Source organism: Pollachius pollachius, assembly GCF_949987615.1.
Source record: "Pollachius pollachius genome assembly, chromosome: 7".
NCBI classification, from domain to species: Eukaryota; Metazoa; Chordata; class Actinopteri; order Gadiformes; family Gadidae; genus Pollachius; species Pollachius pollachius.
Window position 1 is genome coordinate 22,934,711 of NC_136940.1, and position 15,764 is coordinate 22,950,474.

The 15,764-nt window shown below is 49.5% G+C and overlaps 1 protein-coding gene across 1 annotated transcript; it reads right to left on the minus strand.

Moving 5' to 3' along the window:
- Positions 1-792: 792 nt before the first annotated feature.
- Positions 793-14,277, minus strand: enc3 (ectodermal-neural cortex 3). Its single transcript, XM_079739677.1, has 4 exons — positions 14,037-14,277; positions 11,679-12,713; positions 10,403-11,174; positions 793-3,196 (listed from the first exon to the last, which is right to left on the minus strand). Exons 2-3 carry the CDS (start codon positions 12,699-12,701, stop codon positions 10,431-10,433), a joined length of 1,767 nt encoding a protein of 588 aa, XP_079595803.1. The 5' UTR covers positions 12,702-12,713; positions 14,037-14,277; the 3' UTR covers positions 793-3,196; positions 10,403-10,430.
- Positions 14,278-15,764: the final 1,487 nt, after the last annotated feature.

Below are 15,764 nucleotides of genomic sequence, written 5' to 3' on the forward strand. Positions count from 1 at the left end.
TTGAGGGCCAACAGTGTCTGGATGGCGCGGCTAAGCTACAGCTAACAGAGAGAGCACCACATATGGAGTGGATTAACGCAACAGAGTCCTGGGCGGGATGTTTTGAAGACTCGATATGAAACTTTATGAATCCATAAAAGGGGATCTAGACACTACCAGTCACATGACAGTGTTGAAAAAAAAAAGATGGAACCGCACTATGTAGTTGCTGTTCTTGTGGGTGTGTTCAGGATTGTTTGAATATACAGGTTTGTTAGTGAATCAATTTAAATATAGTTTTTATTAAAATGATACCATTAACTATTTTGGTCTACAAATCAGCAATCTGCTGCCATGGAGAAGATGAAGAGTAGCGTTCTAAAAAAATCAGGTTGACCTAAAGTTTTGTTAAACGTGATTATGTCCTTGCTTAGATATGGTCGTTCCATGAACACCGATGACGCAGTACACAGGTGTTGCTGAGTTCCCTCCAAGCACACCTGCACCATGTGTTTGGAGGTATTTCAGGCATGCATGGACCATGTGTGATTATATACTTTCCAATGTGGTTTTAGTGCTGCCTAATCCCTATATTTCCCCATGGAAATATGAAGTAAACGCCAGAAAAAAACCTGGAATGTATTTTGACCATACATTTGACTGGTTGAAATTTGCAAAATGTTGACAGCATATCTTAAGTTAAATTTGTTACAATATTGTAAAAAAAGAGAAAGGGTCCTCAATCTATGCAAACTGAGCCAGATTGAGTGAATAAATCAACTACATGTTACAACATTGGTTTTGAGTTTTTAATCTTCCCAGACAGTGATACAAAATTAAGACAAATATTAAGAGTTTGTACTAAATGTGCAAATTATAGGCTTCTACAAAAAGGTATATACAATTATTTACAGAATGTCTTCTATTCAAAGTACTCTACTCAAAACAACATCGACTAGCTTATAGAAAATGTGCACAAGCTTTGCCACATTTCTTGGTCCTTTATGTCCACTATAATCACAAAAAGACATATTTTGGCAAATTGGACCCCTACATATACATATAATCTTTAAACTGTGGAATAAAATAGTGGAACAAGGCTTGGACAAAGAAAATGCCTCTCGTTTTCTATTTACAAAGTACATTCATAAAAAAGTATCGTCAAAATGACTCATGATATTATACAAAAACAGACAAGTTAGGCGACCTTCAGCAAAAACAAGACAAAATGGACAAAACAACAACAACTATACAAAACCCTGAGACACTTTGCACATTAAAAACATGGCGGTCAAGAACATCACTTAGCGTTCCGGCCATAGCGGGACTCGAACCCCCACACTCTCCCCTGTGCCAAGCGTGTTTTATGTCGAGGAAGAAGACGCACACTTAGGCTGACCAAAATTGAAGGAAGCCGGAGTCCAACGTCTAAAAATAAAGCGGAAGGAGGAAGATTGCTCCTTTTTTTTGTCCCCCCCAAAAAAAAAATATATCCACTTCTTGGTCCCGGTTCTATTCTCAGCCCAGCCCTGGCCATGTTCAGCCCCCGTCAGCAGTTTCCGCACAGCCCTTAGCACCTGAGTACCGAGAGTCCCGGAGTCAGACGAAGGTGCGAGAGCTGGACGACGCGTCGAGGTCAGCGCTTTGTTCCAGTAACAGCCGGCGTGCAAGACCGGTGGAAAGCACTTCCTGGTCGCGGGTGCCACCAAACGGGTAATAAAAAAACTAAAACATGCGTGAGGTGAGCACCGGGGCACACTTTGAGCCCAGTCTTCCCAGGGAAAGGGAGGGAGGGGGAGACTGGCACAGCCGAGAGGAAGTGGACACAATGGGGGGGAGGGATGTAGTTTGTTGGTTCAGCAGTAGACTGGGGCCCCGCAGTGAGAACTTCACCGCATCGTCTACACCAGGGGTCACCAACCTTTTTGAACCTGAGAGCTACTTCATGGGTACTGAGTCATACCAAGGGCACCCCGTTTGATACGCTTCTGAAATAACAAATTTGCTCAGTTTGCCTTTAGTTATATATTATTATTAATGTTTAATGATAATCATCTATGTGAAGACATTGATCATGTTAATGATTTCTCAAAATAATTATCAACAATGACTTAAAAAAGGTGAGAAAGAGTTGTTCCAGAATGAGTTGTGCTAACAGGCCGGCGGGCGCCTCATTTGGTCCTTGCGGGCGCCCTGGTGCCCGCGGGCACTGTGTTGGTGACCCCAGGTCTACATCCTCGCGAACCAGAGGTAAGACAGAGGGGGAGTGAGAGAGAGAGACACTTCCCTTTTAGTCCTTGACACGTACCAGCGAGCGGTCAACAGGCCTCGGTCCTAATGGTGTGTTCCTGAACCCTGAATCCTCGGACGCCAGCCTTCCGAGTTGCACGTTTGACGTCCGGTCTCGGAGCATCCATAGCGTTCCTGTTCGTCTTTGTGATTGTGGCATGAGATTGGCTAGCCGTTGTTTATTGTTAGCTACATTAGCCTCTTCAGCAAGCCAGCCCGAAAACAAACAACACAATGTTACACTGTATTGCACGCACAGCAAGACCATGCAATGTATAAATTGGTGACCGGAATAAATTAGCAATGTAATCAAGTGTGTAAGAGCATTTAAAAATCATTTTGTCGAGAGCGTCATCACTGCTCTCGGCCTACTCTCAGATTTTCGAAAGGTGAAGACAAAAAGGGGGCGTGCCTTCGAGAAACGCCGCAAGAAAGCTGGGAGGTGTTCGACTTTTGACTCGGAAGTCTGCCGTTGGAGGATTCAGGAACACACCATAATAGACCGTGCTGCTTGAGAGTCGGCTGGTGTCCCGTCGGCACTCAGCCGTGGGCATGGTTACCCGGCCACCGCATGGGAAAATTACACAGGAGCCCCCCGGGGTAAACAGATCAGGTGGAAGGAGAAGAGGGGCCTCCTGGTAGGAGGGGGGGCGTCCTGGAAGGAGGAGGGGGGCGTCCTGGTAGGAAGGGGGGGGGGGCGTCCTGGTAGGAGGTCTGGGTCCGTGAGGCTCGTCAGGCCCCCATCTAGCCTCCCTCAGCCCAGACAGCTTTGGTCCTCCTCCGCTGCGGTTGCCGTGGGATGGATCACAACGACCGACACCCGGCCACGCACCACTCCCTCTTCCTCCTCCGTCTGCCGGCCACGCCCCCCTCCGCGGCGCTCGCAGGGAGACAGACGTACGCCCGCATTCCAGACACCACTGCTGATCTGCAGAGAGAGAGAGAGACAGAGACAGAGAGAGAGAGAGAGAGAGAGGGAGAGAGGGAGAGAGGGAGGGGGGGGGGGGATAATAGTTTAGGCATCCGAAGAACTCCCGATAAGGCGCTTCATGATCAGACTTCTGCCCATGACCGCAGGGCAGCGCGGAACTTTCCTGGGGGGGGGGGGGAGGTATGTGTGTGTGTACCGAGGGCTCAGCAGCAGATGAGCGGCTTATCGCCCTGTGCCGTTCCAGCTGCCCGTCCTGCAGGGCATTCATGAGAACCACGAACGGGACGGGCGTTCAGGGTTTGGCAGCTTCAGTCATTTCGTCACATCGGCAGGGAGGCCATGGACCGATCGGATGGGAGGTCCGTGGATAGATTAGAAGCCCAGTCTTAGCCGTCGGATCCAATACATTGATATTCAACTCTGCGCTAATCTATTTAAGCAGTGCGGTCGTCTCCTCTTGCGGTTCCTAGCGGCCTGACGTGGCGCTCCCGAAATGTGTGGGGCACTAGTTAAATTACACACACGTGGTGAATTCTTTGGGTTCCAGGGTAGGACCTCCTCCCTCTCATCCCTGTACTTTTCCGTGGAGGGGATAGTTTGCCCTGTGCTGCCGGTATGGAATGCATCTGATCATTTGGCTGTAGGAGACGCAATATTGAACTCCGTCTTGCGTGTTTTCAGAAATAATGCAATTCTGGCACGCTAGAGGAAGGGTGTGTGTGTGTGTGTGTATTTTGCAGAGTGTGTTTCTGGCGTTTGCGGCGCTAGCTTACAAGGCCTCCAGCTCAGGGGTGAACACCCCACTAGAATGCTGTATAATAAGTCACCCTGAAACACTACGGAATGAACTCCTGATCAAGCTTGTACTGACGCCTGATGGAAACGAAAAGAGACATTCTTGCAGTGTACTCAAGCAGGAAAGATAGAGGCTAAATTGATTTCTGAATACTTGGCTGTGCCGTACTTGTCTAGGATGCAGTCTATGCAACAGCTGCAAGGAAGCTTGCTGGCATTCCTTTGTTAAAAGAGTTACTGGGAGGCAACCTCCTCCATCCCTCTGTGATCAAAGAGAGGCAAGGCAGCGGCACACATCGCATGCAATGGAGCACGCCAAATGGTGTGTGTGTGTGTGTGTGTGTATATGTATCTGTCTGTGTCTGTGTCTGTGTCTCCAGTACAGAGGATGTAGAGCACACCAGCTCCATCTAAAATAGATTATTTTACACTCTGCCACGATGTGATTATTTCTCAGTGCCAGTGTTAATCCAGGAACACATCCCCACATTGCTGTAGGGAGCCTTTCATATGCAGGCATATGAAAAATGAAGCTCCATCCACCACGCATCAAAGGAAAGAAGTCTGGGGGAAAAGTGTGAAAGAACAGTATAACGCTCTAGAATACTTTATGTTGGGCTGTGTATTTGATTCAGCAAGCGCTTCGGCAGCATTGCACCGGATTGCATCACTTTCTGCATAAAGAACAAAGAAGCCTGTGCTTACATGCGCTAGGCCATCTTTGATGCCGGGAGAGAAAGCCTGGTCCCTTATCAGACCTTCACCCAGACCGCCACGACAAAACAAGGAGCCTGCTGTCACCGGGAATTAGCTCTGGGCCGTCTCACGGTCTCTGGGCCATTTCCCGTCATGCCAAGGTCAATTCCACTGAGCGACCATCAAAGCCCTACACATCTCCACCACCATCTCAGTTTCAAGACCCAGAGACTGAAAGGGGGGAGATTGCTGGTGAACGACCACAGATAGCAAACTCGGACTCGCCTTCGAATGCATTTCACATCTACATTCAGCAGACGCTGCTATCCAAAGGGACTCTTAAGGGAGGCTGAGGACGTTCAAAGCTAAATTGGGAGTTACTAAGCTAAAGATAAAAAGGTAACGGATCAAACAGGGGCGGGGTGGCAGACATGGAGGAAGGGTTGAGGCTGCAGACTGACAGACTTCGACCTTTTCAAAACACCCAGCATCTTCCTGCAGCGCACGGGAACACAGCGTCAGCTTGTGACAGCTTGAGTTCTTTAATTACGTTGCACCACTTGAGCGCGATTACCAAACCCAAAGGCGTGCGTTTGAGGATTAACGAATACCTCCTCCAGGACACAACACACCAGAATATAGCCTTGATGTGATATCACGTCCTCACACACACACACACACACACACACACACACACACACCTGAGGGTTTAGCAAGGCCAACCCTGGCCCCCCCCCACCACAAGTGCTTCGTCTGCACTCTCCTCGTACCTCCGACTGCATCTGCTCACTAGCATCCTCTGGGAGATAAATACCAATTACCCACAATGCACCAGACCCACCCTCAATCCCCTCTTGTCTTTGTATATGTTTTGAGGTGTCTTTACAAACGGATTGTAATACCGTGTTTACTAATGACTGTTAATGTAAAATCAACTGGCAATCGCGCGCGCACACACACACACACACACACACACACACACACACACACACACACACACACACACACACACACAGAGTACTGTCTGCGTCGCGTCCCTGCGGAAAGCCCAGTGAAAACATTATTCTGGTGCGTTGTCGGCGGGGACAAAAGAGTGTCTGTGTTTGATTGAGGCCGGGCCACTCCGCTGCCACTTCAGAGGCGGCTGAACGTCGCGTAATGCAGATTAATTAGCGGGCGGAGATGCCCAGCTGGCCCTCAGAACGGACCCCTGGCCGCTGTATGACAGCCCGTCTCCTTCCGAGGGACCTAATCAAATTAGTCGGGGCGATTATTCAGTCCCTCTTTAAGTACCTTTTCCCTTTTTTTTTCGCCTTCCCTTTTTGTAGCTCACAGCGTGGAGAAAGCGCCAATAAAAACTCCATTAGGGTTTATGCAAATGAACGCCTGCGTGCAGAGGGCTGTAATGTGGCGGATTGATTACTCAGGGGACCGGGAGAGGGTGGCCACGTGTGGTGTGTGTGTGTGTGTGTGTGTGTGTGTGTGTGTGTGTGTGTGTGTGTGTGTGTGTGTGTGTGTGTGTGTGTGTGTGTGTGTGTGTGTGTGTGTGTGTGTGTGTGTGTGTGTGTGTGTGTGTGTGTGTGTGTTTTAGAAAGACGGGGGGCGTGGGTTTGAGCTCAGAAAAGGCAACGTGTGTGTTTATGCGTGCGCGCCGTATTTGTGAGTGTGTGTGTGCGTGTGCAGGGCTCGTACACAGATGCCACAATAAAAGGCCCATTCAGCGTGCGTTCCTGGTGGCCCTCACAGTCAGCCACGCATTAATAAAACATTAGGCGTGCGTGTGTGCGTGCGTGCGTGCGTGCGTGGCCCCTTCTCTCCTCCAGAGATCCCAACGTGACCTTTCCTATCCACGGCAGCTGTCTGGGGGATGGCGGGTGCCCAACGAACAACACCCCCCCTCCCCCCAGCCCCTTCCTGCTGCTCCTCCTCAAAGTGACCGTTTACTGGCCCAGGTGGACCCCGTCAACACCCCCTGCTCATAGGGGCTCCAGCCCTACTGTTGTGATGAAAAGGAACCAAAACATAGGATGGGGATGGGAATGACCTTGCTACCACATACCTCTGAACGATTTGGGGAAATAATCAAATTGCGATTATTTTGACCAATATTGCGATTGCGATTTAATGTGCGATTTTTATAATTTATTAAGTTCCTTATGATGGTTATTATTCACTTAAAAAAGAAATCAATCATTCTTTAGTACGACCAACACAACATTGGAAGCAGTCAACATAAAAACTGCTCTTTCCTTTAGGCCAGGCCGATGTGTTGAGATTAATTTATATTATAAACTTCTTTATTTAACTATTGAATTGTAAAATAAAAAGAAATGAATCGTACTGATTTCCAGTCAGTAAAGGTAACAACTCACATTTTTTTTAATATACTTTTTTCTTTTTTTTTTTAAATCGCAGCCTTTGCGATTTGCATACCACGTTCTATTACATCCCGATTTCGATTTGAATTTGATTAATCGTTCAGCCCTACTTCTTGTTATTGTAAACATTCTATTCCAGTCAAGCCGCTGCTTTTAACCACAGTATTGGCGTGAAATATATGTTCGGACAGTAACTGCTTCCGTTGTCCCCAACACACTATTTAGTTTGTTGAGGGATACTTTACCATCCATTTCCATGTGCAATGCGGCAAAATAAGACGCTACAATCGTGAACAAAAGCCCCCATTAAAGACAAACGGCCTAACCCAAAGCATTGGGCTCTGCACCTCCGATTGGCCAAGCTTGGTAAACAAAAATGTTCCCATGATGTCCTCTCCCTTGTTTTGCATCCCCCACAACCACGATTCCCCCCCCCCCCCAGACATTTTCAAATAGTTTTCCATCAGCAGTGGTCTTCAGGCCGGCTCTTGGGACCGTGGTGGGTCACATCTGGGGGTTGGATGGGAGTGGGTGCTGAGAGCTGGGTTCTGAGTGGTGACGCCAGCCAGGCCTAGCTGGTAACGGCACACAGCAAAACCCAAACCGTCCGGGCAACTAGTGATGGCCAAACCCTCACGCGTCATTAACAAATGGTTACTAATGGGCACCCAAAACCACTCCTTCATTCCTCCCAAATTAGAAAACGCAAGGTTGGCTTTTAAAAAAACAGGGCGATGTTGCCAGTAATGCGACACCTGGGTCTGGTGTGTGTGTGTGTGTGTGTGTGTGTGTGTGTGTGTGTGTGTGTGTGTGTGTGTGTGTGTGTGTGTGTGTGTGTGTGTGTGTGTGTGTGTGTGTGTGTGTGTGTGTGTGTGTGTGTGTGTGAAAACACACGAGGCTAGTGAAGGGAAGGCAGCTGACTAACAGTGGAATCACTCAGCCCCTCGTAAAACATAAAAGGAGCATTTACACACACGCATACAAAGACACTCTCTAAACACACAACATGCACAACACACACACGCCATATTATTTCTTTGCTTGACCCCAGTTGAAAGTTGACAGCGGAGTGTATTTTTAGTTAGCCGCTAGTCACGCCTGCCAAACACTGCAAAACACAACTCTGTCTCTCCCTCCGTTACGCTCTTTTCCTCCCCATTATGTGTCCACGTCCGCGGAACGCACTTCTCTCGCCCCCGTGCCACCCTTCTCTTCCAAAACAGCCACCTCATCTCCGCCTTTACACGGACTGCACTCCTGCTCCATCTCCTCTCCCCTCCAGCCGTCGGTCACGGGCGAGAGCGAGACAAGCATCTCCTGCTGTGGCGTCTAGAGGGGCATGAGACTGATGCCCGCTTAACGAGCAGGGCTTCTGGAAACCGGAGCTTTTTCCATCTCGACTGTAATTAAACATAAAGGGCTAGGGCAGCGCGACGGCAGCAGCAGCAGTAGCATTGAGGATCCCGAGGGGGACCTTGATGTTTTGCCTCGCCAGCCTGTCTGTCTCCTTCCCCTCAGAAGCCCAAAACAAACATAACAAAAAGGAACGCGGCCAAACCAAGTCACAGAGTCTTCACTGTGCCGGGAGCCTCAGGATGCACCGTCCAGCTGGAATTCACCGGACAACAAACACATCGCTATGGTTTTCGCTTCTGCTCAGTTTTTGTCCTGCAGGGCCGAAATCATTTGGTTTCAAATGCATCCTAGGTGCCTTTTGTCGTAATTAGGAACAGCACGGTAAATCATTGTGTATCAAAGTATATCATGCAGATACTGGCATTTGTCAAAACTATATGACTATGTATATACACGCTACTCAAACCAAATGTTACCAAGATCATGTTGATTTATTTAGCACCTAGTCGTGGCTTCCCTCTAGACTTCCTGGTGGTGGCTAGAGTACTATAGAAACCTTACCGACAGACGCAAAGTCCTCAAAAAGGTCCATTTGATAATGTCATTTTTACATTTTAAACGCAACTACCATTGTCTGATACTGGATCCGGCGCTGGCATCCACTGTAGTTCCCTCGTGCAAACGTCTCACAGTTTATACGACCCTCATTCCACAGGGCCCTGAGGTCATAAAGCTCACGTTGCCAATGATCAGAGGTTAACCTGGTTAAAAAGTTTGAGGCTGCACGGCCAGCAAAAATGTCTGCGCCGGTGTTTGTCTTCTAAAAGTGAATGACTGGCACTGTGTGTGTTATCAAGAGCTGCCCTTTAGACTCGTAGTACATACGGCTCGGCAAATAAACACAGGGGGTAATTGCTCCTAATAAAACCTCCGTGGGATCCATTCATAGAAAGGAGACGGTGTCTAACACGCAAGGCTGTGTTCAGTTCAGGGGGAAAGCTATACACAAAATCTGATCAAATATGAAGCACAGTGAGTGTGTGCTACTTCATAGAGATGTGTCATTATATGATCAAATAACTGTATTTTCCCTTCTAATGGCCTGGAGTCATGAAACCTAAACCAGCTCTGTCACCACCACCACCAGTCACACGTTGGGCTTCCTCTTCCTCTATCCAACCGGTTTTTCAGGATATAAAGATTGAATCTCGTATCCAAGCGCAAATCAGTGACACCAGCCACCTGTCGTTGCCCCCAGCGTGTTCCAACACTCTTGCCGTCCGTTTGTTGTGACGGTATATTAAAAGTAGCAGGGCTGTCGTCGGTACATACCATAGATACCGTAGACACGTTTCATTTCATCATACCGACTAGCTGTTAAAAAACGCTGGTTCTGTCAATCATCAGGGAAAAACATGTTGCTTTGTCGGGAGAGTTTGGACACGATTCCTATTTAGACAGACAGACGGCTATGTGGGACAAGCTACGACCTAGAACTGAACCATAGTGTGTGCAGTGACCTCTGAGACACTATGCAACACTTAAGAGAGACTTATACCATCCCAGTAGCCCCAGCTCGCGTCCTGGCCCAGCGATGCCGTCGGTCCACCCTGCAGTCCGGTCCCGAGCAGGCCTCGACCTGCTACCTGCCTCTCTCCCGTCGCTGACAGAGGCCTGGTGTTTGTGGCTCATGCTCTGTAATTACCCAGCGCGCCGCCACATTCCTCCTGCTCTTTAAACCGAGACCTCTCCCCGTGTTTCCCCGACACCCGGCCGCCGCGACGGCGAGAATACTGTGTGAGTGTAACCACTGGCAACGGTGGGGGGATTTAAACCGGCCTCGTCCGGTTCCAAGTGATCGAGCACTTTGCCTTTTGCTCACGAGAGCGCATCCAAGCAACCTCCCCTCGGAAAGAACTACAGCGAGAGCCGGGGACGACACATGAGCAAACGGCCCGAGCCGCGGCGCGACACTCACCAGCGAGACGTCAGAGAGCGCGCCGTCCCTACGCAGACAGGTACTTCCACGTGCTGACGAAGGCGGTGGGGATGAGCGAGTACGGCACGCTGGTCACGCTGTCCCAGGAGTCCGTGGAGGGGTCGTAGCAGTCCAGCGTCTTGCACCGCTGCGCGCCGTAGCCGCCGACCACGTACAGCCGGTTCCCCGACGCCACCGCGTGGCAGCTGATGCGCTTGGCCGCCATGTCGCCGAACTTGGACCACTGGAACGTCTCGCTGTTGAAGCGGTACGCCGAGCTGGCCGAGAACTCCGTGTCCCCGCCGATGACCACCACGTGGGCGCCCGCCACCGCCGCCGCCGTGTAGCGCCAGAGCTGCGGGCAGTTGGCCGGCACCGTCCAGCGGTTCTGCACGGGGTCGAAGCACTGCACCTTGGGGAACTTGTCCCGGTTGACGCTGGTGCCGCCGAAGGCGAACAGCTTGTTCTTGGCGCCAACCACGGCGGCGTTGCTCACGCCCTCGCGGAGCGGCGCCACCAGCGTCCACTTGTTGGTCTGCGGGTCGTACTGCTCCACCTGCTTCAGGGACACGGACGGCGAGGCCGGGAAGGAGCCGGCCAGCGACGTGTGCCCTCCCACCACGTACAGGATGTGGTCCAGCTCGGCCGAGCCGTGGCCGAAGCGGGCGACCAGCATGGGCGCCGCCTTGGACCACTCGTCGTGCAGCGTGTCGTACACCCACACGTCCTTGGAGGCGCCGTTCTCCGAGCCGCGCCCCCCGGTGACGTAGACCTGACGCCAAAAGGTTTGGAGAAGCCGTTAAGAGAACCGCTACTTATAGACACAGCACATCAGCTTCTATGAATCACATAGGATGGATTTTTCATGCTTCCGATATCAATGCATTTGTTTCCTTATCAGACTGTGATTCATTTTACATTTGCATTTAGCAGACGCTTTTATCCAAAGCGAAGTAAATTGGTCGGAAGAAAGAGAACCAATGTATCGCTGTTGTTACAGTAGGGACGTTCATAGAACCAAGTGCCAAGCACTAACAATGGCTGGGTTAACCCGTTCCCCGTGTACAACAAAGGCAGCTAGGAGAAGATGCTACACAATGCTAAGTACTATTTTAAGTGCACGGACAAACAACATACAATAGTTGCGTACATTAAGTGCCAATTTAAATGAATTCAAGTAAAAGTGTTTGCTGAAATTATTTTATGAAATAAAGTGTTAAAACACATCAACATACAGCAAACGGCACATCTGCTACACGACACATCCGCCACCCACCTTACAACCGATGGCGCAGGCACTGCACTCCTTCCGGGGGCTGGGTATGTCCGTCTTGGGCGTGATCTCCTTAGTCTTGTTGTCGATCATGTACACCTTGTCGCACATGAAAGTCTGCCCCCCCAGCAGCAGCAGTGCCTGGTTCACCTTCCTGGGCCGCGCGCAGAAGCCCGTCACGATGCCGTCGTTCTGCAGGATGCGCATCTTGCAGCGCACGGCGTCCTCCACGATCTCCCGGCCCACCTTGTGCCCCATGACCAGCTCCTCCGACGCCACGTTCTTCAGCAGGTACGACTCGGGGAGCAGCGCCAGGCGCACGCAGCGCAGCAGCTCCGGCAGCTCGGCGTGCCGGCCCTCCGTGTCCGCCTTGACCCAGTCGATGACCGCCTCGTAGGCCAGGCTCTCGTCCTCCACCTCCAGCTCCTCGCTGAAGATCAGCTCCTGGACCTTGTCGCGGGGCAGGTTCAGGAAGTCCTCCGTCTTGTAGAGCGTGGCGAAGTTGGCCAGGCACATCCTCCAGGAGAGCTCGTACAGCCGCTGGCACTGGTGGGCGTCGGAGAGCAGCATCATGCCCAGGCAGTTGGACTCGTGGAGGTTCTTCTCCAGGAACTCGGCCGCCGCGTCGCGGATGTCGTGGAACTGCAGCATGTCGCCCGCCTCCAGCAGCGACTCGGCGTTCTCCTCGTTGATGATGACCCGCGCCGAGTAGGCGTAGTCCAGCAGCAGCTCCAGCACCTCGGGGTGCAGGGAGTCGTGGAAGTTGACCTCGGCGTCGCGGCTCTCGCGCAGGCCGCCGCTGAACATGGCCTCGAAGTAGCGGCTGCAGGAGGCCAGCACGGCCCGGTGGCAAGGGAAGGCCCGGTTGCCGGCCCGCAGCGCCACGTCGGTGAAGCACTTGCGCTTGCGCAGCAGGTTGAGCTGGGTGAGGAGGCTGTCCGCGTGGGACGTCTTGTGGTACAGGTGGATGTTCATGGAGCCGTTGCTGGAGCGGGACTTCCGGTTCTCGTGGTTGCTGACGGACATCTTGACTCGGGCCTAGGCAGAAGGTAAGGAAGAAAGGATTAGCTTAGATTAGCCTGTTAGGTGAACTATTAATTACACGGTGCCGTTTTTTTTTTAACCTTCACTCTTGATATTGATTTATTGGTTGAACAAACAGAAAACAAGGCTTCCCGTAATGTAGAAATGTTTTTGTACATTACGATTGATTAATTGCCCACATATCGTGAATCAAGCGTGTCATAAACTTGTGTTATCCATATACTGCAGATCATGTAGTTATCTGCAGAGATGAAAGGAGGTCACCACACCTAAAGGAAACATAACCAGTGTTTGAATCCCTGAATCGTTAGAAAACCGCCCCACATCAGGTCCATTCTTGACCAACACCAGGGGATATGTGTGCGCTTTATCCTATATCCTTCTGTAAATACTGACAAAAATGGCAGGACAGCTTCTGAGCTGGGTGTGTTATAACAAGAGTTTAATGCCACCTCTATGAACATTTTGAACCTGTGAGTCACCTTTAAGCAAATCAATTCCTGCTAGCCACTTCCATTGCTTGCCTTCTCTCTCTCACACTCACACACACACACACACACACACACACACACACACACACACACACACACACACACACACACAAAAGATCCAACACCTCTTCAAGCAGAGCTCATGGACGATTGAATTATGCAAGAATTGTACAACAGATGCAACGGTCTCGCCGCTTGGATCATGCCGTATTCGGTTCAAGTGAGTTCATGTTGAATACCTCAACTACCTAATTTACAGAACATTTTGACTATCCCGCAGGCTTAGTTTAACTACCTGAATACGGACGGCAACGCTAACTAGTGCTTAATGACGTTCAGACCAAATAACATCTGTTCAAACAATAACTGTGTAATATAGCATATTATATTTCCAAAAAGGCAGAGAAACGTAAACAGTGTTCATTTGACAGGCCAATGTGCTGCGATCAACGAATATAGCTTCTCAAAGCCAGAGACATCCATTGTTTGCAATGGATTTGCAGTTCAAACGAAACACTAACCCCTTGGACTTCCATACAGGGGTCTGAAAATGAACTGCATGTGAAATCCAATTCGTTTCGGCCACTAAATGTAAACCTCGGTCGGAAATAAAGCAGGCGCTCAACTTTCTTCCCAGTGAGCAGCCTGCGAACATTCAACCGTCCAGCAGCGCCAGCTGCTGCGGGACATCAAAAGCTCGGGGGTTATGAGCTAGAACCAACTTCATTACATTTCGGAAGTTGGGGTTCGGAAAACCACTAAACTAAACAGGCAATTCACGTTGGTAATAGATAGCTGTGCAAGGAGGAGGAATACTATTCATTACCTGGATCGTCTCGTGGTGACGGAGCGGATACGGGGAGTCTTTATCCTGCAACTTTTGTCCCGTTGTCTCAGAAACACACTGAAACTTCTTTCCGAAACGCAACGTTTAACGTAATATCGTGAACAAAAAGCGTGGAGTGTGGACGGCCCATTGGTCTGTCCCTGCTGGTCTTCGCTGTCGCGTACAAAAAGGTTTCCAAAGTTGACAATCGGTGAGCTACTCGTGGCCCGGCGACACACGGATGAACGGTAGGTTTTGAAAAGAGAAAGAGCAAAGGCACTGCTAGTGTTTACTCTAGCTCCTCCCACTCAACGTGGTATACATTGGATGGGCCAATAGGCTGCAAGCTCTATGACTCCTCGTCCCTTTAAATAAAGAAAGAATAATTCTAATCTACATATTTATTCCCCTAATCCCATTCTATTCTCTATTGTTTCAACAACCAGAACCATATCTTATTTTACTAAGCGACCCTAATAAATGAACAGCATTGGTCTGAATTGTTGGGTCTATGTAATAAGCAAATACCGAAGCATGAAAAGGTTATATGTGGTTACAGGCAACACGTAGCCTGTCCATCAAGAGATCATGGTTAAACAATTTCTAGAACTATCCAGTCAAGAACTTCGAAAAATATATGTTTCTCACATGGTGAATATACAAACAAAAAAGTGTTCTTATAATGACATTGACCCTCAAAACGGAAAAAAAAACACAGGCGCCACATTTGAGGAAAAGGCTCGAAATGCTTATTGTATGACTATGAATAAAATCATCGATTATACTGAAACGACCAACCGTTCGGAGACAGGCCTAGAATCCAACAGGCTGGCGACCAGCCCATCTAGAACAGTGGCTGTCTGCTTGCCTGGCCCAGACCACTGGTCTTCAAAGCCCTGCGGAGCACGGCAGGGTTAGTGCGACCACAATCAACATCATGAACACCACCACACTACTACCAGCTGGCTAGGGTCGATGCCACACTACTCACGTTACTCTCTCTCTCTCTCTCTCTCTCTCTCGCTCGCTCTCTCTCTCTCTCTCTCTCTCTCTCTCTCTCTCTCTCTCTCTCTCTCTCTCTCTCTCTCTCTCTCTCTCTCTCTCTCTCTCTCTCTCTCTCTCTCTCTCTCTCTCTCTCTCTCTCTCTCTCTCTCTCTCTCTCTCTCTCTCTCTTTGTCACTCAACAACTGCTAAACTGTGGCTGCTGTTTTTAGATAGTCAGATTGATGTTGTGAGAGGAGAGGACTGGTTCAAATTACTTCAAAAGCCTTTCTTATGATTCTCCATTGTCCCTGACACGATGTTTACATTCAGAGCCTGTGCTTCATGTAGGACGGTACGATTAGGTTTTCCAATGCAACACATTTTAATTAAACTCATCATAAGCTGGTACTAAGCACACTGCAATTCACATTCCCCCGGAAAATGGTGGGCAATGTCCACTTAAGCGGCCCCATAGCAGCTTATTACAGACAAATGCTTTCACACAAGTGTGCCAAAAGGAGATTACCAATATAAGAAGATTAGTTTAATGAACTCATGATTGTAATCTAGGGTTAACAGACTTTAGCACTTCATATTGTCTATCCCCTTTCCGGTTTCAAGACAGATGCCAAATGCTGTGTGTGTGTGTGTGTGTGTGTGTGTGTGTGTGTGTGTGTGTGTGTGTGTGTGTGTGTGTGTGTGTGTGTGTGTGTGTGTGTGTGTGTGTGTGTGTGTGTGTGTGTG